This window comes from Rhinolophus ferrumequinum, chromosome X (genome assembly GCF_004115265.2).
Source record: "Rhinolophus ferrumequinum isolate MPI-CBG mRhiFer1 chromosome X, mRhiFer1_v1.p, whole genome shotgun sequence".
In the NCBI taxonomy this organism is placed as follows: Eukaryota; Metazoa; Chordata; class Mammalia; order Chiroptera; family Rhinolophidae; genus Rhinolophus; species Rhinolophus ferrumequinum.
The window spans coordinates 78,686,140-78,709,225 of NC_046284.1; the positions used below are offsets into that span (position 1 = coordinate 78,686,140).

The 23,086-nt window shown below is 40.0% G+C and overlaps 1 protein-coding gene across 6 annotated transcripts in view; it reads right to left on the reverse strand.

Moving 5' to 3' along the window:
• The window catches only part of ASB12 (ankyrin repeat and SOCS box containing 12), a 190,349-nt gene that overhangs the window by 114,623 nt on the left and 52,640 nt on the right, over positions 1–23,086 (reverse strand). For 5 of the 6 annotated variants that reach the window (XM_033109025.1, XM_033109033.1, XM_033109017.1 and 2 more), the window contains 3 exons: positions 16,806–16,938; positions 15,350–15,459; positions 8,733–8,858 (listed from right to left, as the gene is read on the reverse strand). In XM_033109025.1, the coding sequence (XP_032964916.1) occupies positions 8,733–8,858; positions 15,350–15,459; positions 16,806–16,938 (369 nt within the window). The remainder of the gene's footprint in view (positions 1–8,732; positions 8,859–15,349; positions 15,460–16,805; positions 16,939–23,086) is intronic. The other variant, XM_033109038.1, reaches the window with a different exon arrangement.

Genomic DNA, 23,086 nt, shown 5'->3' on the forward strand with positions numbered 1-23,086 from the left:
ATAAAATGAATTAGTTATAAATATAAAAATATCAAAACACTTTTTTCCTGAAACAGATTTCGTACAAGTTTGGGTGGACTGATAATAAATAAAGTTAATTTCCCAAATGATAACTAAGTAAGTAACTTGGATTTCCTTTAAAGGCCTGCACAGGCTGCCTTCAAAATTCAAATGCTCTCAGGAGAAATTATTCTGGATTTGTAGTGTCACATTTCTTTTGGCTTTTACATGATGTGTGACAAGCCATTTGAGCAACAACTAAAAGAAATACTGATAAAAAAAAAAGAACAAGAAATGAGGTGAGAAGAAAGAGAGAATGCAAAAAAAAAAAGAAATACTGATAAACACAATATTAAATTCAACTGATGAAGAAAACAGGACTTCAAAATAAGTACTCAGATCTGTACCAAGAACAAATCTTGGCACAAACCTATTTGCAATCATTTAAAAAAAAAATTCCAAAAAATGAGGATTAACTCCAATGTGAGTTTTGTTTCTTAGGAAGATCAACTAAGAAGCCTTCGATTCAGGACCAGAAAACAATCATGAGTCTGACATCCAAACAGCTGACATGTTGAAGATGATGAACCCAACAGACAGTCTATTTAACAGTCCTCCAGTTAGCTTTGCAAACTTTTTGAGTCTCTCGTAGCCCTTACAGCAGTCTATTACATCTATTACATATAACTTACCTTCTGATAGGTAAGACACTATGCTGAATGTATAACAAAAAGTATATGAGGTGTGATCAAACAATATGGTAAATGTTTAAATTTAAAAAATTATTACAGTAAAAGACATATAGCCATTAATTCCCCTTGCTTTGAACACACTTATCCCATCGTTCTTGTCACTTTCTTTTCTTTTTTCTTTTTTTTTTAATTTATTTTTAATTTATTGGAGTGACAATTGTTAGTAAAATTACATAGATTTCAGGTGTGCAATTCTGTATCACATCATCCATAAATCACATTGTGTGTTCACCACCCAGAGTCAGCTCCCCTTCCATCACCATACATTTGATCCCCCTCACCCTCATCCCCCACCCCCCAATACCTTTACCTTCTGGTAACCACCAAATTACGTTCCCCAGATTAATTTTCAAGCCCGTGGCCATCCTATGGTCACCGATTGCCCACCAATCCCCTCACCCTCCCCCCCACCCCCCATCCCTCCCGCCCATCTAGCAACCCTCAGTTTTTCCTCATTGTCTCCCAAACTGTTTCTGATTAGTTCATTCACTTATTCTTTTCTTTAGAATCCGCAAATAAGTGAGATCATATGGTACTTATCTTTCTCTGTCTGACTTATTTCACTTAACATAATGTTCTCTAGATCCATCCATGTTGTTGCAAATGGTAAGATTTCTTTCTTCTTTATGGCTGCGTAATACTCCATTGTATAAATGTACCACAGTTTCTTAATCCAGTCATCTACCGATGGGCATTTTGGTTGTTTCCATGTCTTAGCTATTGTGTATAGTGCTGCAATAAACAGGAGTGCATAAAGATTTTTGAATAGAAGTTTTGGATTTCTCCGGATAGATACCTAGGAGTGGAATTACTGGATCATAGGGTAGTTCCATTTTCAGATTTTTGAGATACCTCCATACTGTTTTCCATAGTGGCTGCAAAAATCTGCAATCCCACCAACAGTGCACAAGCGTTCCCTTTTCTCCACATCCGCGCCAGCACTTGCTGTTTGTTGATTTATTGATGATAGCCATTTTGACTGGGGTGAGGTGGTATCTCATTGTGGTTTTTATTTGCATTTCTCTGATGGTTACTGAGGTTGAGCACTTCTTCATATGTCTGTTTGCCATCTGTATGTCCTTTTTAGAAAAATGTCTCTTCAAGTCCTCTGCCCATTTTTTAATTGGATCGTTTGTTTTTTTGGAGTTGAGTTTTCCATAGATTTGTGATATTAATCCCTTATCAGATATATCATTGGCAAATATCTTTTCCCATTCAGTATGATCCCTTCTTGTTTTATTGATGGTTTCCTTTGCTGTGAAAAAACTTTTTAGTTTGATATAATCCCATATGTTTATTTTTTCTCTTAGTTCCCTCGAGCGAGGGTATATATCAGTAAAAATCTTACTCCGGGTAATGTCTGAGAAGTTTCTTCCTATATTTTCTTCTAGGTATTTTATGGTTTCAGATCTTACATTTAAGTCTTTAAGCCATTTTGAATTTATTTTTGTATATGGTGTAAGGAGGTGGTCCAACTTCATTTATTTGCATGTGTCTGTCCAGGTTTCCCAGCACCATTTATTGAATAGACTGTCTTTACCCCATTGTACATTCTTGCTTCCATTGTCGTAGATTAAATGGCCATATAGGCGTGGATTTATTTCTGGACTCTCTATTCTGTTCCATTGATCTATGTGTCTGTTTTTATGGCAATACCATGCTGTTTTGATTACTGTAGCCTTGTAGTATAATTTGAAGTCAGGTATTGTTATACCTCCCACTTTGTTCTTATTTCTCAAGATTGCCTTGGCTATTCGGGGTCTTTTATGGTCCCATATAAATTTTAGGATTATATGTTCTATTTCTGTGAAAAACGACGTTGGCAGTTTGATAGGAATTGCCTTGAATATGTATATTGCCTTAGGCAGTATGGACATTTTAACTATATTAATTCTTCCTATCCATGAACATGATATGTGTTTCCATCTATTTATATCTTCCTTCATTCCTTTCTTCAGTGTCTTATAATTTTCTGAGTACAGATCTTTTACTTCTTTGGTTAAATTTATTCCCAGGTATTTTATAGTCTTTGGAGCGATTGTAAATGGGATTGTTTTTTTAATTTCTCCTTCTGATGTTTATTATTGGTATATACAAATGCAACTGATTTCTGAATATTAATTTTGTATCCTGCCACTTTACTAAATTCATCTATCAGCTCTAATAGCTTCTTGGTGGAGTCTTTAGGGTTCTCTATATATAGTATCATATCGTCTGCATACAATGATAACTTTACTTCCTCCTTACCAATCTGGATGCCTTTTATTTCTTTTTCTTGTCTGATTGCTGTGGCTAGAACTTCCAGCCCTATGTTGAATAGAAGTGGAGAAAGTGGGCAACCTTGCCTTGTTCCTGATCTTAGGGGGAATGGTTTTAGCTTTTCCCCATTGAGTATGATGTTAGCTGTGGGTTTGTCATATATGGCCTTTATTATGTTGAGATAAGATCCCTCTATTCCCACTTTCTTAAGGGTTTTTATCATAAATGGCTGTTGGATTTTACCAAATGCTTTTTCTGCATCTATTGATATGATCATGTGATTTTTATTTTTCATTTTGTTAATGTGGTGTATCACATTAATAGATTTGCGGATGTTGAACCACCCCTGCATACCAGGAATGAATCCCACTTGATCATGGTGAATGATCTTTTTAATGTATTGCTGAATTCTGTTCGCTAATATTTTGTTGAGGATTTTTGCATCTATGTTCATTAAAGATATCGGCCTGTAGTTTTCTTTTTTTGTGGTGTCTTTGTCTGCTTTTGGGATCAGGGAGATAGTGGCTTCGTAAAAAGTGTTTCGGAGTCTTCCCTCCTTCTGGATTTTTTGGAAGAGCTTGAGGAGAATTGGTGATAATTCTTTTTTGAACGCTTTGTAAAATTCACCTGTAAAGCCATCTGGTCCAGGGCTTTTGTTTGTTGGGAGACTGTTGATTACTGGTTCAATTTCCGTGGTGGTAATCAGTCTATTCAGGCTTTCTGTTTCTTCTTGAGTTAGCCTTGGAAGGTTGTACGCCTCTAGAAAATTGTCCATTTCTTCCAAATTGTCAAATTTGTTGACATATAGTTGCTCATAGTAACTTCTTAAAACTCTTTGTATTTCTGCAGTGTCTGTTGTGACTTCTTCTCTTTCATTTCTGATTTTATTAATTTGGGTCCTCTCTCTCTTTTTTTTAATGAGTCTGGCTAAAGGTTTGTCGATTTTGTTTATCTTCTCTAAGAACCAACTCTTGGATTCATTGATCTTTTGTATTGTTTTTCAGGTTTCTATTTCATTTATTTCTGCTCTGATCTTTATTATCTCCTTCCTTGTGTTCCCTTTGGGCTTATTTTGCTGTTCTTTTTCCAAACCCCTTAAATGTGAAGATAAACTGTTGATTAGTGATGTTTCTTGTTTCTTTAGGTAGGCCTGCAAAGCTATAAATTTCCCTCTTAGGACTGCTTTCGCGGCATCCCATAGATTTTGGGTCGTCGTGTTTTCATTTTCATTTATCTCGAGATATCTTTTGATTTCTTCCTTGATCTCCTGCTTGACCCATTCATTATTTAGTAATAAGTTATTCAGCCTCCATGAATTGGTGTGCCTTCCAGCTTTTTTCCTGTAGTTCATTTCTAATTTCATAGCATTGTGATCAGAGAAGACAATTGGTATGATTTCAATTTTCTTAAATTTATCAAGACTTGTTTTGTGGCCTAACATATGATCTATCTTGGAAAATGTTCCATGTGCTCTTGAGAAAAACGTGTATTTTGCAGCATTGGGGTGAAATGCTCTGAAAATATCGATTAAATCCAAGTTGTCCAATGTATCATTTAAGGCTGTTGTTTCTATATTGATTTTCTGTCTGGAAGACCTGTCCCTTGTTGTCAGAGGTGTGTTGAAGTCCCCGACTATAATAGTGTTACTGTTGATCTCTGCCTTTATGTCAGTCAGTACCTGTTTTATATATTTAGGTGCTCCTATGTTGGGTGCATAGATGTTTACTAGGGTTATGTCCTCTTGTCGGATCGATCCCTTTATTATTATATAGTGCCCATCTTTATCTTTTAGTATGTTCTTCATTTTAAAGTCTATTTTGTCAGATATAAGTATTGCAACACCAGCTTTTTTCTCGTTTCCATTTGCATGAAATATCTTACTCCAACCCTTCACTTTCAGCCTGTGTGTGTCTTTTGTTCTGAGGTGAGTCTCTTGTATACAGCATATACAAGGGTCTTGCTGTCTTATCCAGTCAGCCACCCTATGTCTCTTGATTGGAGCATTTAATCCATTTACATTTAAAGTGATTATTGATAGGTACATAGATATTGCCATTTTTAAATTTGTAGTTAGGTTGTTTTGATCTTTCTTCTATTTACAGAAGTCCTTTTAGTATTTCTTGCAATGCTGGCTTGGTGGTGATAAATTCCTTTAGCTTATTTTTTTCTGGAAAGCTCTTTATCTCTCCATCAACTTTAAATGATAGCCTTGCTGGATAAAGCAATCTAGGTTGTAGGCCTTTGTTTTCCATCACTTTGAGTATCTCCTGCCACTCCCTCCTGGCCTTCAATGTTTCTGTAGAAAAATCATTTGATAGTCTTATGGGAGTTCCCCTGTATGTAACCCTCCGTCTTTCTCTTGCTGCTTTTAGGATTCTCTCTTTGTCTTTAAGCTTTGCCATTTTAACTATAATGTGTCTTGGTGTGGACCTGTTTGGGTTAATCCTGGTTGGAACTCTCTGCATTTCCTGGACTTAAATGTTGGTTTCCTTCATCAGGTTGGGGAAGTTTTCAGACATTATTACTTCAAATATGTTCTCAATCCCTTGCTTGCTCTCTTCACCTTCTGGTATTCCTATGATGCGCATGTTGTTGCGCTTGATGTTATCCCAGAGGTCTCTTAGGCCATCCTCATTGTTTTTTATTCTTTTTTCTTTCTGTTGTTCCGTTTGGGTTATCTCTGCTACCTTGTCTTCTAAGTCGCTGATTCGATCCTCTGCTTCATCTAGCCTGCTGGTAATTCCTTCAAGTGAGTTCTTAATTTCGGTAATTGTGTTCTTTAGTTCTAACTGGTTTTTCGTTATGATTTCTACATCCTTCTTTATGTTTTCTCTAAGCTCGTTTGTTATGATTTCTACATCCTTCTTTATGTCTTCTCTAAGCTCCTTAAACATTCTTATCACCAGTATTCTGCACTCTGTCTCTGAGAGGTTGGTTACGTCTGCTTCATTTGGTTCCAGTTGTGGAGGCTTCTTCTGTTCTTTTATTTGGGACGTGTATCTTTGTTTCCCCATTGTGGCTGACTGTGTTTATTTTGATATATTAGGTAGATCCCCTAGAGTTCTTAGTTCTTGCTAGGTTATCTTATGTAGTATGTGTCCTTTATATTTGACTCGCACCACGTCGTCCTCCTCTGCGTGTGCTCCAAAGGTGAGTCTTGTGTTGTATACACTGTCCCGTTCAAGAAGATCTTTAATTGCTTCCCGCTAGTGAGCAGGTGGGGTCAACTCCTGGGCTGACCCGCCGTGAGACTTGGCTCTGCCCCCCGCAGGGCGCTCTGCTGCGTGAGGGTTGACCACCTCAATGTGATTTGGCCTCTATGGGCTCCAGAGCCTGCAGAGAACCCCCTCTAGGTGTGTGACCTGCAGGTCAAACCCGGCTGCACTCTGATTTGGTCTGGAGTTGGCCCCCAGATATGCCGAGTCCCGTGCCTCTCAAGCTGGGCCCCGGCAGGGAAGTTCCAGAACAAGGCAAATCACCAAGCACAGCAGCAACGACAACAGCAAAGAAAAAAAAATCAAGTACATTCACATGCCAAAAAAAAAAAAAAAAAAAAACAGCCGATAACCCCCGCTCGACACAGGCAAAGATATCAAAGATACAAGACAAAGCAAAACATAACCAAGCAAAGCAAAACAAAGCAAAACAAAAAGCAGCGACCGTCTCGGCCTAAGCCCACCAAGCAATGTCCAGGTTGTTCTCTGCTGTACCAAAGAGCCCCCTGCTTATTGCGCAGGCAGAGCCAGTCACCTGGTGCCCAGAGAGACTTTGGGACTGCAGACTTAAATGCGTGGGCCTGAGAGGTCTGGATGATAGTTTTTACAATGTCAGTGCAGTTTCTGCCCTTGCCTGCCCATATGCACACTGAGAGTGGCACCACCAGATACGTGACCAGTGCTCTTGAGTCTTAAGGCACCTCTTCAGTGTGTGTGTGTGTGAGTGCGGGCGGGAGATTTCTGATCTGCTGAAAGCCCAGAGCTGCGCCTGCCTCACTGCTGATCTCCGGGTGTGTCTCTGCAGCTGCGCCCACCCCACCCTAGGCAAGCCAGGAAGGGTGGGGGCTGGGGATGGAGGGGTCTTCACTCTCCCAGCCCAGCCGCGCGTCGCCCTCTTCCGGCAGGCCAGAAAAGGTGGTGGCTGGGGGTGGAGGCGTCTCTTCTCTCCTAGCGCAGCCAAAATCACGCACACTACCCAGTCTGCCTGGGTCAGGGCTGCCCATCAGGCTTCCCAAAGCGTGACCTTAGATACCACTCCTCGGTTCAGGGGCCGGTTTAAGTCTCTGGAAGGGCGGAGTAGGATTGGAAGAGCGGGGCGGGGGAGGGGCCCAGGTATGGAGGCTATGTTCTTTGTCTGCGCTAGGGCCCTCCCAGCGGGAGAAATCAGCCGTGGGACGCAGGGAAAGAGCCCGCCTCCCGGTCTCTGCGCTCTCCTCTCCGCCTTGGGCTCCCGTGCGTGCCTGGCACAGCGGGGCTCCACCGCGGTTTCCAGTGCCAGTCTCTGGAAGGGCGGGGTAGGATTGGAAGAGCAGGGTGGGGGGGGGGGCCTAGGTATGGAGACTGCGCCCCCCGTCCGCCGCAGGTCGCGCCGCCTTCCCGGCGGGAGAAATCAGCCGTGGGACGCAGGAAAAGAGCCCACCTCCTGGTCCCCGCGCTCTCCGCTCCGCCTGGGATCCCGTGCGTGCCCGGCACAGCGGTTTTCGGTTTTCGCCCCCGCCAGCTGAGGCTCCGTTGGGGGCTGGGCTCTCCCGCCGCTGCCGGCCGGGCGCTCTCACGCCGCTCCTCCTCTTGTCACTTTCTGAAGCAGTTCTGGAAGTCCTCTTTCATGAGGGTCTTTAGTTACGCTGTCGTGGCTGCCTCGATGTCCTGAATTGATTCAAAACGTTTACCTTTCATGGTCATTTTGACTTTGGGAAAGAGCTGTAAGTTGCACAGTGCCAGATTCAGTGAATAAGGTGGATGAGGACAAACCATAATGTTTTTATTTGACAGAAATTGCTGTACCAGAAGCGATATGTGACACGGAGCATTGTCACAATGGAGGATGATTTACGGCACACTTTAAAACACACCTTCTCTCAACTGTAGCTCACACCTAACTACACTGAACAAGTTGAAACTTGTCACACACTGTAACTAAGGTTTGACGGGTCGCTTTCCGTATTAAAGATCTCTGCCTTTCCATTGGATGGCACTCGGCAGCAGCATTCACCATATTTGTTGATCACAATGGAAAGGCTCCGTGTCAAATAAAAGGCTCTGTCAAACAAAAACATTACGGTGTGTCCTCATCCACCTTATTCATTGGATCTGGTACCATGCAATTCTGGCTCATCCCCAAAGTCAAAATAATTCAGGACACTGAGACAGCCATGACAGCACAACTAAAGACTCTCACAAAAGAGGACTTCCAGAACTGCTTCAGAAAGTGGCAAGAACAATGGAATAAGTGTGTTTGAAGCGAGGGGACATATTTTGAGGGAGATTAATGGCAATGTGTCATTTACTGCAATAATTTTTTTATTTAAACATTCACCATATTGTTTGATCACACCTTGTATATAGTGCAAATGCCTAATTTAGTAGAAAGAAGCTAAATTGAAAAACAGAGCTATTTTTGTAGATTTGGAACTCCTTGTACAAAACAAGGTGGTTGAGCATTCTTTTTGATTAATCCACAATCTGTCACTCATGCAAGGTAAAATACAATCGCTTGCTCTCTTACCATGAGACCTTTGAATGTCCTATAAAACGGATCTAGGAGGATGCTGGCCACAGAGCAGACTTGTGCTGTGCGGTCCCACCCATCAGAACAGTGAACTAAGACACTGGCCTTTTCTACCTTCACTGCCTGTGAAGACAAGAAGCAAAAAGTATCATAAACAACTTTTGCATAGTATGCTGAGTTAATAAATAGGGTCACAAAATACCATCTCTACAGCACAGAGAATCTGGTTTTACTGGGCTACATTAATTTCTTCTCATAATATGGCATCCTCTATGGGGAATAAAAAAGAAAATAAAGGAGTGCAATAGAAGAAGGAGAGCTTACCTAACAGGTAAAGAAAATCAAAACCAATATATAATTCAGGGTAAAAAGAAAAACAAGGGAGTGCTAAGTTTACAAAACTTCTAAAGTAGACAGGATCAATTCTCAGAGAGAGGAGTGGGGAAGAGGCAGAATCCATGCCCCCAAACACGAATAGGACAGTTCTGCATTCCAGTCCCAGATCTAGCAAAGATTTCCTCTGGAGTCTTTAGGCATTTAGTCTTACTAATACAAATCCTTCCGACTTAAGATGGAGAGGTTTACCTGTCTTAGGTCAGTTTCTGTACAATCAGAATGATGTAAAGATGTGGGCAGTTACTCAATCTGGGCAATTTGGGCAATGAGAGATATTGAGCATTCACTTATTCATTCTAACAATTATGTACCTCTCTGTGCCTAGTATGTGCTAGGTATTAGAGATACAAAGACGAGACTTAGTTTCTGCCTTCAAGGAACTCACAAACTAGGGTGACTGAAGGTAAATAAATAAATACAAAATAGTGAAAAAACCTGCTGTTAATAGAGTAATGTATAGTAACTTTATCCTTCTGTAGGATCCAGGGAAGCTTGAGGCTTGAAGAAACAGCAGCATTTCCTCAGGTGAGGAAGAAGGAAATTTATGAGGTCTGACAATTAAGTTTGCGAACTTGCTGCAATGATGTTGCTAACCTTTTTTATAGCAGAGGGATTATTCACTATGAATTTGTACCAACTGGACAAACAGTTAACCAAGTTTACCACTTGGAAGTGCTGAAAAGGCTGGATGAAACAGTTATTAGACGACCTGAACTTTTCACCAACAATTTATGGCTCTTGCATCACGACAATGCACCAGCTCACACGGCACTGTTTATGAGGGAGTTTTCAGCCAGTAAACAGATAGGTGTACTGGAACACCCTCCCTACTCACCTGATCTGGCCCCCAATGACTTCTTTCTTACATGTGAAAGGAAGACATTTTGATGACATTCAGGACATCAAGTGTAATACGACGACAGCTCTGATGGCCATTCCAGAAAGAGTTCCAAAATTGCTTTGAAGGGTGGACTAGGTGCCTGCATTGGTGCATAGCTTCCCAAAGGGAGTACTTCAAAGGTGACCGTAGTGATATTCAGTAATGAGGTATATAGCACTTTTTCTAGGATGAGTTCGCAAACTTAATTGTCTGACCTCATATTCACTCATTCATTCATCCAACCACCTAGCCAATAATTACTGAGTGACTATGTAAGAAACACTATAGTATGCACTGGGGATACAAAGGAGACAAACACTTACATGAACAGCCACAAACCAATCACCACTAAAACAGTAAAAGTCCATACCAGCTACAACAAAGGCACAAAATAACCAAAGAAGAGGAGACAACTAAAATGGGCTTCTCAGATGAGTAGGCATTTGTCAGACGGATGAGGAAAGAACATTCCAGACAAGGGCACAAGACGAGAGCATGCAGAAATGCAAGGAGGTATGACATAGTTGAGGAACTCTTAAGTACCTTGGTAATGGTTGAGGCTAGGCTAGTGAGGAGAGACAGGCCTGCCCAGGAGGGCAATGGTCAGAACAACAAGTGTGCATTTTATCTGGTGGCAACAGAGAGTCACTGAACCGTTAAAAGCAGAGGAGTGCCTTGATAAGATGTTCTCACTGTGGTGGCAGTTACGGAGAATGAATTGGGAGGACTTGAGTTTGGATTCAGGAAGAACAGTCACAGAGCTACTAAAATTGTAAAAGTCTATGAGGGCTTGAACTAAAGTAGTAGTAGTGAGGTTGAAAAGGAGAAGAGGGATGCTAAGAATGAAAAAGGATACGGGATGAAGGAGAAGAGCCGAACATGACTATGAAAAGTGTGGCTTAATAACTTGGTGGATGACAGCACCGTTAATGTGAATAGTGAACACAGAAGAAGAAACAAGTTCTAGTTGGTTTGGGGAGTAGGTAAGAAGATTTCAGTTTGGGCCATGGTGAGTGTGAGCCAGTTGAGGGACATCCAATGGAGAACCCAGTGGACAACTGGATATGTGAGTTGGAAGTCCAGGAGAGGGAGGAAACTGGGCCAGAATATATAGATTTGACTACTATATGAATAGAGATGGTAGTGGAAACTGGGTACGGCTAGTGCTGTCCAGGCAGAGACAAAAGCAAGGAAAGGAAAAACCTGAAGAAGCAGTGATTTTTAAAGGGAAAATGGGAGGGGAGTGATATTATGGGATTCAGCCTGTGAAGAAGTAGCCTGAAAGGTACAAAGAGAACGGTTAAAGCCAGGACTACAAAAATGGTTAAAAGATATAGGGATTAACAGCACCAAATGCAGGAAAGAGGTCAAAATAGAATAAAGGGTGACCCTTAGATTTAACAAGTCAAAGACCATTAGTGACCTCAGCAAGAGCAGCAATAATGGTATGGAAATCTTATCACAGTGAACTGAAGAGTGAAGGGAGATGAGGAAGTGTTCATAGGGAAGGTCAACTACTTTCAAGAAAGCTCCACCCAAGGAAAAAGAGGACAACAGCTAGAAGAGGATAAGAAAAGTTATTTTTCTTTAGGAATGAGAAAGTATTTGAGCGTATTTCTGAGAGATGAAGCCAGTTGAAAGGAATAGGTTGAAAATGTGGAGTAAGAGGTTTCTTGAAGGAAGAGAGGATGGGATTTAGAATACAGGTAGAGGGATTAGTCTTACACAGAATATGGGGCACCATTTCCTCTGACGTAGCAAGGAAGGAGACAAAAAAAAAAGTCGGTAAAGATAGCAGTAGTAGTAGATGAGAGATGACCTTGATCTTTCCATTAAGAAGGATACATTCTTGGATATGTACTTATAGAGAGAGGAGTAACAGTGCTGTAGCTAGCTTGAAAGCAAGGCACAAATTACGAACAGCTGCTTGGTGGAACAGGACAGAGACCCAACCAGGACACACAAAATGACTGTTAAGTGGCCCTAAGACTACACAACTACAGCTAAGATTACGGACGACAAACCTGTGATAGTACCAATTAACATGGCTATGGGATTTATTTCTTTGTAGCAATGTTTAGTAGTCAGGTGTAAGAGCAGAAAATGTAGAGAATAACTAGGATTACCAGGGCAGGCAGAGTGGAAGGATAAGGGGCAAGGTGGAATGGACGAAGTGCTATACCACCAGGTCTTGGCTAGATAGGAAAGAATGTGGGAAAAGGTGGAAAAAGAGGAGTTAAAAGTGTATAGGTAGGTCTCTATGGAACAGAAGAACCAGGCTAGATGGAGTGGGAATGTGACAACGGGACTATAAAAGCTCAAAGAACTATCAGTGCAAAGTGTTCAATAAATTATATAAGGACATTCAAATCTCCAGGGATAGAAACAAGAATCAGGATGGAAAGGAAGGTAGTATCCCAAAGCTCTTAATGGAAAGAAGAGAGTAATTAGAGAGGTATAGAGGTACAGCTAAGTGAAACAGACCTGAAAGAAGAAAGGAGTTTTGTAAGGAACGAGGAGAATACTGAACCTGCCACGGGCCCTATGGTTCATGGGGTGTGGAAAAGTAAGTGACCTTTATAGAACACACAAAAGAAATGATATTCCTAGAAGGACAGTTAGCATGCAGGTAAGACAAGAGTTAGAGAGATTGGGAAAAGTTTCTCAACCTTTTTAATTTCTCAGTTAACCAGATACCTCAGGTAGTATCAGAGTTCTGAAAGTAGCAACTACGCTTTCCTAAGGGCTCCAAATGGAATGAAAAGTCACTGATGGACAGAAAAAGATACTCAACTTCACTAATGATTAAAGAAATGCATATTAAAACATGACAAAAATATATCACCTATCGTATTGGCAAAGATTAAAAGGACTGATGATAACCATTACTGGCAACATGGAGAAATTGGCATTGTTGATAGAAATGGAAACTGCAACCTATTTGAAAGACAATTTGGCCACATCTAGTAAAGTTTCAAATATTCATACTCTTTGACTCATAAAATCCACTTGTAGGAATGTCCACACATACAAAGATATATGTTCAAGGGTATTTGGTGCAATAATGACTACACTGGTGAAAAACTGGGAATAAGTGAATTGCCCATTAACAGGGGACTAGAGTAAATTCACTTAATGGGATATGATACAGTCATTGAAAAGAATGAAGTAGTACTGACTGACCTGGAAAAAATGTTCATCATACATTAAGTATAAAAAGTCAGATGCAGAACAATATGAACAGTATAATACCATTTTTACAAAGTAGTAATCATATATATATATATATATATATATATATATATATATAAAACACACACACACACACACACACACACATATATGTAGGTATGTTGAAAAATTCTAGAGCTGCGCTGCCCAATATGGCACTCACTAGCCACAAGAGGCTGTTTAAATTCAAATTAACTAAGATCAAATAAAATGTAAAATGCAGTTTCTCAGTCCCACTAGTCACATTGCAAGTATACAATTACCACATGTGGCTAGTTCTACTGTATTAGTACAGATCTAGAACATTTCCATCATCACAGAAAGTCTGAATGGTGCTGCTGTAGGGGCACTCAACTATTACCAATGATGTGCATGCTCTGGGGCAAACTACAGGGAACATTTACATTTGATGTTGTATGTTTCTGAAATGTTTACTTCTTTGGTAATGGACATGTACAACTTTTGTAATGAGGAAACAATAAAGATAATGAAAAAGACAGAGGGAGGAGTACTATAATGTTTTGGAGAACAAGAAGTTCACTTTTGCCAGGGTTTGATGGGCAATGGGCAGCCACTGGAGGATTTGAGTTTAAAGTGCCATTATCAGATGTGGTCAAGAAAGATGATTTTAGAAGCAATTTGGTGGCCAAACTGGAGAGTAAGAAAAATGCAAATTAGTACAAATTGAACAAGTTAGGAAGTTATTATAGTACTTTAACCAAAGGATGATGAATGTCTTAACTAGGGAAGTAGGAGTAGAGACTGAGAAGAAAGGACAGATTTGAGAAACACTTGTGAGTTAGAAATGACAGGAGTAGGCAATTCCCCGATGGAGGGCTAGAGAGAGAATTCAAGGCAGACTAAGTTTTGAAATTCGAGATAAGGGATAGGTGGTGATGGAGATGGGGAACACAGGATATATTATGCAATCCCAAGCCTGTTTATTTTTTCATCCACTCATTTTAATTCAATCAATACTTATAAGGTTGTAGTGTCTATCAAATTGATACCTCTTCTCCATCCTCACTGTCTTTGGTTTAATAAAGTCTGCTTCAGAAAGGGAATATAGATGTATAGATGTAGGGCATATGAAAAAGGAACAGTATGAAGAATGGTTAGAACAGTGGCCTTGAAACAATCGAAGAGGTCACATAGTAAACATTCGTAACATATAATGGTTAAAAAAATGTAGGCAACAGGACCAGGAAAGCCAAAAAGCAAGAGGGCTGGATATTTAAGGCAGTTAATTGCATACAATTCAAATCTTTTAAGCCAGAAGCTCTATATCTCATTCAACTGAGAAAATGACAGCAGAGGAATGAAAAATCATTCTCTCCTTTTCTTTACTTCTATCAAACAACAGGGGTGGTGTGAACAGAGAGACTTCTCATGTAGGAATATACATAAACAAAACTTCAAAATGAGAAAATGTACACTCTCAATTTCTTCTGTTTTTTTTTTTTTTTACATGACCTAACAAATGATAAAGAAGCCAAAGTGCTGGAAGTCAGAAAATAAGTGAGTCACCATGAATGAGTGATGAAGCCTGCCTGCCTGGACTGCATTCAGAGGCAGACCTATACAAAGAAGTCAAAAAGATCTGCTTTATACTCAGAGCTCTGAACACCCACAGACACACAAACTCTGCATTTATTTTACACCCACTTTTACTTCCACTTGATACCTTAGAATCAACACAAAAATGCAACATAGAGTATTTGAGCTGGAAGGACCATTAGAGATCATCTAAGAGTTTTTAATCTGAGTTTTAGGGGGTCTGTGGGCCCTCTGAAATTGAGGTCCATTTTCTGTATGTACAGCCATATGTACATTTTTTTCAAGGGGGAGAGGGCCAACTGTATTCCTAAAGAGTTCTGTGGGCGCCCCAAAATTGTACCATTAGATTCTAGTCCAACCACCTTGTTTTACAGATGAAGAAACTGAGGCCCAGAGAAGGGATGAGATTTGCCAAGGGCACACAGTGAGTAGCAGAGCTGAATCTAGAAACTAGGTTTCTTTTCAGTATTCTTTCCGCCATGGTAAACTGCTACCTCAAAAGATCCCATAATTAAAGTTAGTACAAGTTCTTAAAAGTCCTGATTATTACCTTTGCAATGAAAATTCCAGCATCCATAATAGCTTTAATGTGTCTCAACCACCCTGAGCTCTCCAGGCCGCTAAGAAATTCACTCATTGTTGGAGTTTTCAATTCACAAACTAAGGTAGAAAAGGAAGCAAAGATTGAAATTCACAATCACCTCAGTTTATTAACCAAGAAAGGGGACAAAGTGGATCCTAATTTTTTAAATGAGGAAGCTGAGGCACAGAAAGTTTAAATGATTAGTTGGAAACCACACAGTGAGTCAGGAACAGTACCAGCACTAGGGCCTACCATATCTTCCAGGTTGGGTCTCTGTGTTCTTGAGTTGTAGAACCCACCCCCAAGCCCACAGAAATCTCTGAAGAGAAGAGCCAGACGACTGAGTCAGCATCCACAGGAAAACACATCTCCTCTGATTAGGAAACACTTTTGATCCTAATTCCACCCGCTCATCCTAACTCTGCAGGTCTTTAACATCCGTCTGTACTCCCACACCCCCACCTACTCCCCGTGCAGTCTCAACAGATTGAAATACATATATACTCGTATGTATACTGGTTAATTTTCATGCACTTTGCATTGGTTATCCAGCAGAGGACAATCATTCGCCTCAAAAATCTGTAAAAAGTCCTGTTCTCCTATACTGTGAAATATTCTGGGACAAAAAAGAGAGGAAGAAGAGATCCAAGGAAGAGGAGCATTAATGTCCTAAAAAGGATGCAGACAGAGGAAACAGGATCTGATAAGGGTCATGTAATGGACAGGTAGGTCCTGGCCTACACCCTAAGTACAAAATTGAAGAAAAGAGAGGAAGAACGGGGAGTTCACTAAAGAAGGCAGGTTTTCACTATCTCTTCCTGAGTTGACACACCCGTATCATGAAATCCTGGGTAGTGGCTTTGCAAGAAATGTTCTAGACTCAAGAGTCCTTCCTGTAAGGCCCCAATCTCATCTTGCCCCCACTCTGACTCCAATTATTTTGCAGTGATGATAGATGACCCAAGTTGTCTGATACCAGCTTCATTCCACTGAAGTCTAAATTCACCCCCTACATCAGCACAGTGATGAAATCAGACTGACTCCTTACAGAGGATTAAATGAGGTGATTTCTTACCTTGAGGTTGATGCAATGAATCCCAGATTCATTTATAATTATGTTGACCTACCCACCCCTAAACACCAGCCTCTTTAATTCTATAGAGAGAAATTATTTCCATGGCAAGTAAACCCCGAGGGACTCCAGTGGGTTATGGAACTGCACAACTTAATTCCTCTGCCAGACCAACACTATTATAATTCAGTACTATGTAGGCTGGGATCATACTAAAGTCAAAAACCTTATCACCTATTAACTCTGCTCACCTGGTTGCTTTTATGTTCCACCCCAAATCAAGCATGTTTCTTGTGTATATAATAATGCAAAGCTACAGCCTCTGGCCTAACCAAGGTGAAATCCCTGTACCTTCTAAGAGTTTCTGCAGGCTGCTCCTCATCACATGGATGTTCTCAATGCCCATGAACCTGAAGCGAATGTTGGCATAATTGTCTTCATTTTCATACCCCTTCCCAGCTGCTCGGTTGGCCATGGCGTTCAACTGCAATAGTTGAGGACATAATAGAGCAGATTAGGCAGAGGATGAAATAACAGGGTTCATCAATCTCAATGCCTTATTCTAAACAGTTTTAAATCTTACCCATTTAAAAAGAAGTTAAATCATAGTGTCCTTCGATAGATGATTGGATAAAAAAGATGTGGTGTATATACACAATGGAGTACTATTCTGCCATAAGAAAAGATGAAATAGGACCATTTGTGACAACATGGGTGGATCTTGAGATTATAATGCTAAGCGAAATAAGTCAGACAGAAAAAGCAGAGAACCATACGATTTCACTGATATGCAGGATATAAAACTGAAAGCAACAAAGGAAAAAGACAAACAAACAAAACTCACAGACACAGACAATAGTTTAGTGCTTACTAGAGGGTAAGGGGGGCGAGGGATGGTAGATGAGGGTAAAGGGGGTCAAATATATGGTGACAGGAGAACTGACTCCGGGTGGTGAACACACAATGTGCTATATAGATGATGTAATACAGAATTGTACACCTGAAACCTATGTAACTTTACTAACCATTGTCAACTCAGTAAACCTTAATTTAAAAAAAGAAGTTAAATCAGACAGGGTACATCCTGGAATGGGGAAACTTTGACTGGTTTTCAGATCAGGTATCTTAAGTAACATGGTAGTGTAGGGAAAGAAAGAGAGATTTAGTGTTTTTGTTTTATTGCTAAAACCCTGCTTAAGAGATTGAAAGGATATGGCACCTACAAGGATATGTAACCTGAAGAAATGAAATAATAATTTTGAGCTTCCTTTCACAAACAAATGTTTTCTCAGCTGAAAAGGCTTTGTACTGGGAAACGTGAAAGTTCAAAAATCTTTACAACTGAGCTCTAAAAAGACTTCTAAGAACTTCGGGGCCAATTAATTTTAAATAGCTATTCTAGAAAAATGTCTAAAACATACATGGGATAAATGCCTTTCACTCACTGATAAAATTGAAATGGAGGTACCGAGACCTGTTTTAACACTATATTAAGCTTATGGTAATCAAGAGTATTTCTAAGTTATAAGAAAAATGTTGGGCAGGGGAGGGAGTAAATGAGACTTGCAGAGCAGAGATATTAGTACAATAACTAGAAAGCACCTAAAATACCTTCTATGATAACTACCTTACTAATCAAATAATCTTCGGTTGCCTGGGCCTGTGTTTTCGTCTCCCAGTATTGTGCATTTCAGAAGGCAGGAGGAGCATGTATGTGGACAAGGTGTAGTTTTTGTCTTAAATAGAAAAGAATGTCACTAAAACCTCAGAAGCACAAACTATTCATGTTAACACATTCAGGGGGGAAAAAGTCTGTATATCAACATATTCTGGTTAGAATGCAAGATACTTGTGAAAGGAAGAAACGTGATGGTCATTTTGATTACTTATCACACAGACAAAAAATGTCACTGAGATTTCATTAATGACAAACGTCAAAGAAACATCTGTGGAGGTACAAGCAACAGCCATCTAGTAACAAGGAAGTCTGCTATGATTGATGAATGCTTCAGCAAACAAAACAACAATTACAGCAGTCCCTATCCAGGTCTGGGCAACACTAGAGAGGCCAGCTACTGCAGATAGCTAGCTTCATGGTACCACTATAAACTCACTGGGAATAGGTCTGACACTTGAGGAAGAGCTGCATATTAGCAGCCTAATGTTTAGTGAAGAGATATAATATTTACTGAATTCCTTGTATGTGCCAGACACCATGATAGATCCTTTAACTACAATTACCTCAATGAGTCCTCACCATAGCCCCTCAAGATAGGTAGTACCATTATTATTACCATAAGAAAACAATCTCAGAGAGGTAAACCAATGTCAAATAGAATCACATGGGTAAGGGCTGAAAGCAGGACCTGACCCCCAGATTTGCCTGACTCCTAAAAATGTAACTTTGTGATTACAATTCAGTTTCTACAAAAAGTATAGATCTAGCCATCCAAAAGAAGGAGATTGCTACATATTTGCAGGCCTTCTGAGAGAGGAAAACGGAATCTGTTAAAAGGGGATTTTTGGTTCGCAGTTTGGATGAAAGGCACTAATTCTTTAGTTTTTCAAAAACGAGGAGGTTCTCTTTACCATTTTAAGATTACTTAATCTGGAGACATCAAAATGGCGGCGTGAGGTGAGCCTCTGGAAATCTCACCTGGAATTTACAACAAATTAAACAGCAATAACTCCACAAGGGACTCCCTGCACAGCAGACAGGAAAGACTAAGAGGCTCACTATGGAATTCACCTAAAGGTGGGCGAATCACGCAAGCAGGGAAAGACGGAAGGGAGAAGTGCGGAGACGGAGCCGTGCGGGTGCAGGACGCGCAGACCTAGGTGAGTGCTCTAAGCGGCGCTGCATCCCAGAACTACCGCAGCTGCGGGAGAGGAAACAACTCGGACTACTAGGGCTCTGTTTATGGGCCACAGGGTTGAGGGGACAGCATATAACACGGTTGAACCCAACACTCACAGCAGAGACCTAGGATGAAAGACTGAGGAAAGAAGACTGAAAACAGTGGTTTAAGCCCTCACTGTCAAGCAGACAACGAAAGCCTTAGGAACTGAGACTAGCCGTCCCCTCCCTACCCTCCTAGAACTCGCCCCGCCCCCACCTGCCCGGTGCTAGAAGGAGAAGAGTAGCAGTATCAGATCAGAAGAACAGAATATTCGCAGTTCTGAGAACCATAGTCCGCAGACACAACTTCACACCCGAACTAGTTCCAGCAAAGTGGAAGGAGCTGTGGAAGGAGGACTGGCTGGAACGGTGGTTGCCGCCATTGCTCTGGGCCACCTCTCACAACTCACCACGCCCCTGTCTCCACCTATCTGGGCGGATCCCTGCAGAAATAAACAGAACTGCTGAGACTCAGGTGATCTCAATTCGGTGGAGGAAGACCTTTGGAACTTCAAAAGCTCTGCGCATCGCCACAGGGATGCGGTGCCCTATGACCCAGGCGAACTGTTAACGGAGGAGAAGCCCGCCTACAGGGAATCCCAACATTGTGTGAGAACCAGGAATAGTGCAGAGAAAACATAACACTACAGTGTGAGAGAGTGAAAAGGGCTTCAGTCAGAGACAAAATAAAACATTCTACCAACACGTACTGGAAAACAAAAGAAAGACCTCTTCCTATCAACCTGTTGCAGAACACACTCCTGTAGAGGTCTAGGAAGAGAAATAATAAATCATTAATTGCCATGAATAACCAAGGCAACAAGACAGCTCAAAAAGAAAGTGAAAACTCTCCAGAAAATGAACTTAAACATATGGAAATATGTGACGTAAATGACAGAGAATTCAAGACTGCAGTTCTGAAAAAACTCAACGAGAAACAAGAAAATACACAAAGGCAGTTTAATGAATTCAGAAACACAAAGAACAACATGAGCATTTTACCAAAGAGATTGAAATCTTAAAAAAGAACCAAACAGAATTTATGGAGAATAAGAACTCAATAGAAAAAAATTAAGAATGAAATAGCCAGCTTAGGAAGTAGACTTGACCAGATGGAGGACAGAATCAGTGACATCGAAGATAGAAACCGTAGAAATGACATGGATAGAAGAAGAAAGAGATTTGAGATTTAAAGGAAATGAAAGAATTCTACAACAACTTCCTGACTCAATCATAAAGAGCAATATAAGAATAACGGACATGCCAGAAAGAGAAGAAAGAGAGAAGGGAACAGAGACTATATTCAAAAAAATAGTCGATGAGAACTTTCCAAACGTGTGGAAAGAACTGGAACCTCCAATCCAAGAAACAAACAGAATACCTAATTACCTCAACCCCAGTGGGCCTTCTACAAGGCTCACTGTGTTGAAGCTATCAAAAATCAATGACAAAGAAACAATGCTCAAGGCAGCCAGGGAAAAGAAGACGGTAACCTACAAAGGAAAGCCCATTAGATTATCATCAGATTTTTCAGCAGAAACTCTACAAGCCAGGAGGGAGTGCAAAAAATACTCAAACTATTCAAAGAGAGAAATTATGAGCAAAGAATAATATACCAAACAAAGATATCCTTTAGATATGAAGGAGGAATAAAGACATTTCCAGACATATAGAAGCTGAGGGAATTTTCTAACACACAACCTGCACTACAAGAAATACTAAAGGAGGCTATTCAACCACCATCAACAGGGACAATTTGTGGCAACCAAAACATAAAAAGGGGGAGAGTAAAAGCACGAACCTGAATATGGGAATGAGAAAGTATACATGCTGAAGAAAATGGAATACTCTAAATATCAAACTTTCTTTTACATAAACTTAATGGTAACCACTCAAAAATACCCAGAACTGAAATACATACTCCAATAAAAGAAGAAACACAGGGAAACATCATAGAATACCACCACACAGAAATAAGAGACAACAATAAAAAGGCAAAGAAACCATGGAGACAAAGTCTTACCAGAAAACTAAACACAGAATGACAGGAAATCCTCACATATCATTAATCACCCTAAATGTAAATGGACTGAACTCACCAATAAAAAGGCATACAGTACCAGACTGGATCAAAAAACTAAACCCAACCATATGCTGTCTCCAAGAGACACATCTCAGCTACAAGGACAAGCATAGACTCAAAGTGAAAGGGTGGAAATTGACACTCCAAGCAAATGGTACCCAGAGAAAATCAGGTGTAGCCATCATGATATCAGGTAAAAGACTTCAGGGTGAAAAAGATAACAAGAGACAAAGAAGGGCATTTCATAATGTTAAAGGGAACTACAAAACAAGAATACATAAAAGTCATCAATATTTATGCCCCCAATCAGGGAGCCCCGAAATATACCAAGCAACTACTAACAGAACTAAAGGGAGAAATTCACCAAAACACAACTATACTAAGGAACATAATACATCATTGACAGCTATGGATAGATCATCCAAACAGAAAATAAATAACTAAATAGCAGCCCTAAATGACACATTAGATGAAATGGACATAATTGATATACATAGAGCACTTCATCCTAAAACATCACACTATACATTCTTTTCTAGTGTACATGGAACATTCTCAAGGATAGACCATATATTGGGACATAAAATCAGCCCCAGCAAATTTAAGAAGATTGAAATCATACCAAGAATATTTTCTGATCATAAAGCTTTGAAACTGGATATCAACTGCAAAAAGAAAGCAGGAAAAAACACAAATACATGGAGATGAAACAACATACTTTTAAAGAACGACTGGGTCAAAGAAGAAATTAGAGGAGAGATCAAAAGATACATAGAAACAAATGACAATGAAAACACATCCTACCAAAATTTTCGGGATGCAACAAAAGCAGTTTTAAGAGGGAAATTTATAGCACTACAGGCCTATCTCAAGAAACAAGAAAAACCCAAATAAATAACCTCCAGTTACACCTTAAAGAACTAGAAAAAGAAGAACAAATGCAACCCAAGGTCAGCAGAAGAAAGGAAATAATAAAAATCAGCGCAGAACTAAGTGAATAGAGAACAAAAAGACAATAGAAATAATTAATGTGACAAAGAGGTGGTTCTTTGAAAAGATTCACAAAATTGGCAAACCCTTGGCTAGGCTCACTAAGATAAAAAGAGAGAAGACACTAATAAATAAAATCAGAAATGAAAAAGGGGAAGTTATTCACGGATGCCCCAGAAATAGAAAGAATCATCCAACAATACTATGAAGGACTATATGCCACCAAATTCAATAACCTAGAAGAAATGGACAAGTTCTTAGAAACATATAGCCTTCATAGGCTGAACCATGAAAAACTGGAAAATCTAAACAGACCGATCAACAATAAGGAAATTCAATCAGTCATCCAAAACCTTCCCAAAAGCTAAAGTCCGGGACCAAATGGCTTCACTAGTGAATGCTACCAAACCTTCAAAGAGGATCTAATACCAATCCTGCTCAAACTCTTCCAAAAAATTGAAGAAGAGACAGTACTCCCTAACTCATTCTATGAGGCCAACATTAAACTGATAACAAAAATTGGCTAGGACAAGAGAAAAAAAGAGAACTACAGACCAATATCTCTGATGAATACAGATACAAAAATCCTAAACCAAATTCTAGCAAATCAAATACAACAATGCATTAAAAAGATTATTCATCACGACCAAGTGGGGTTCA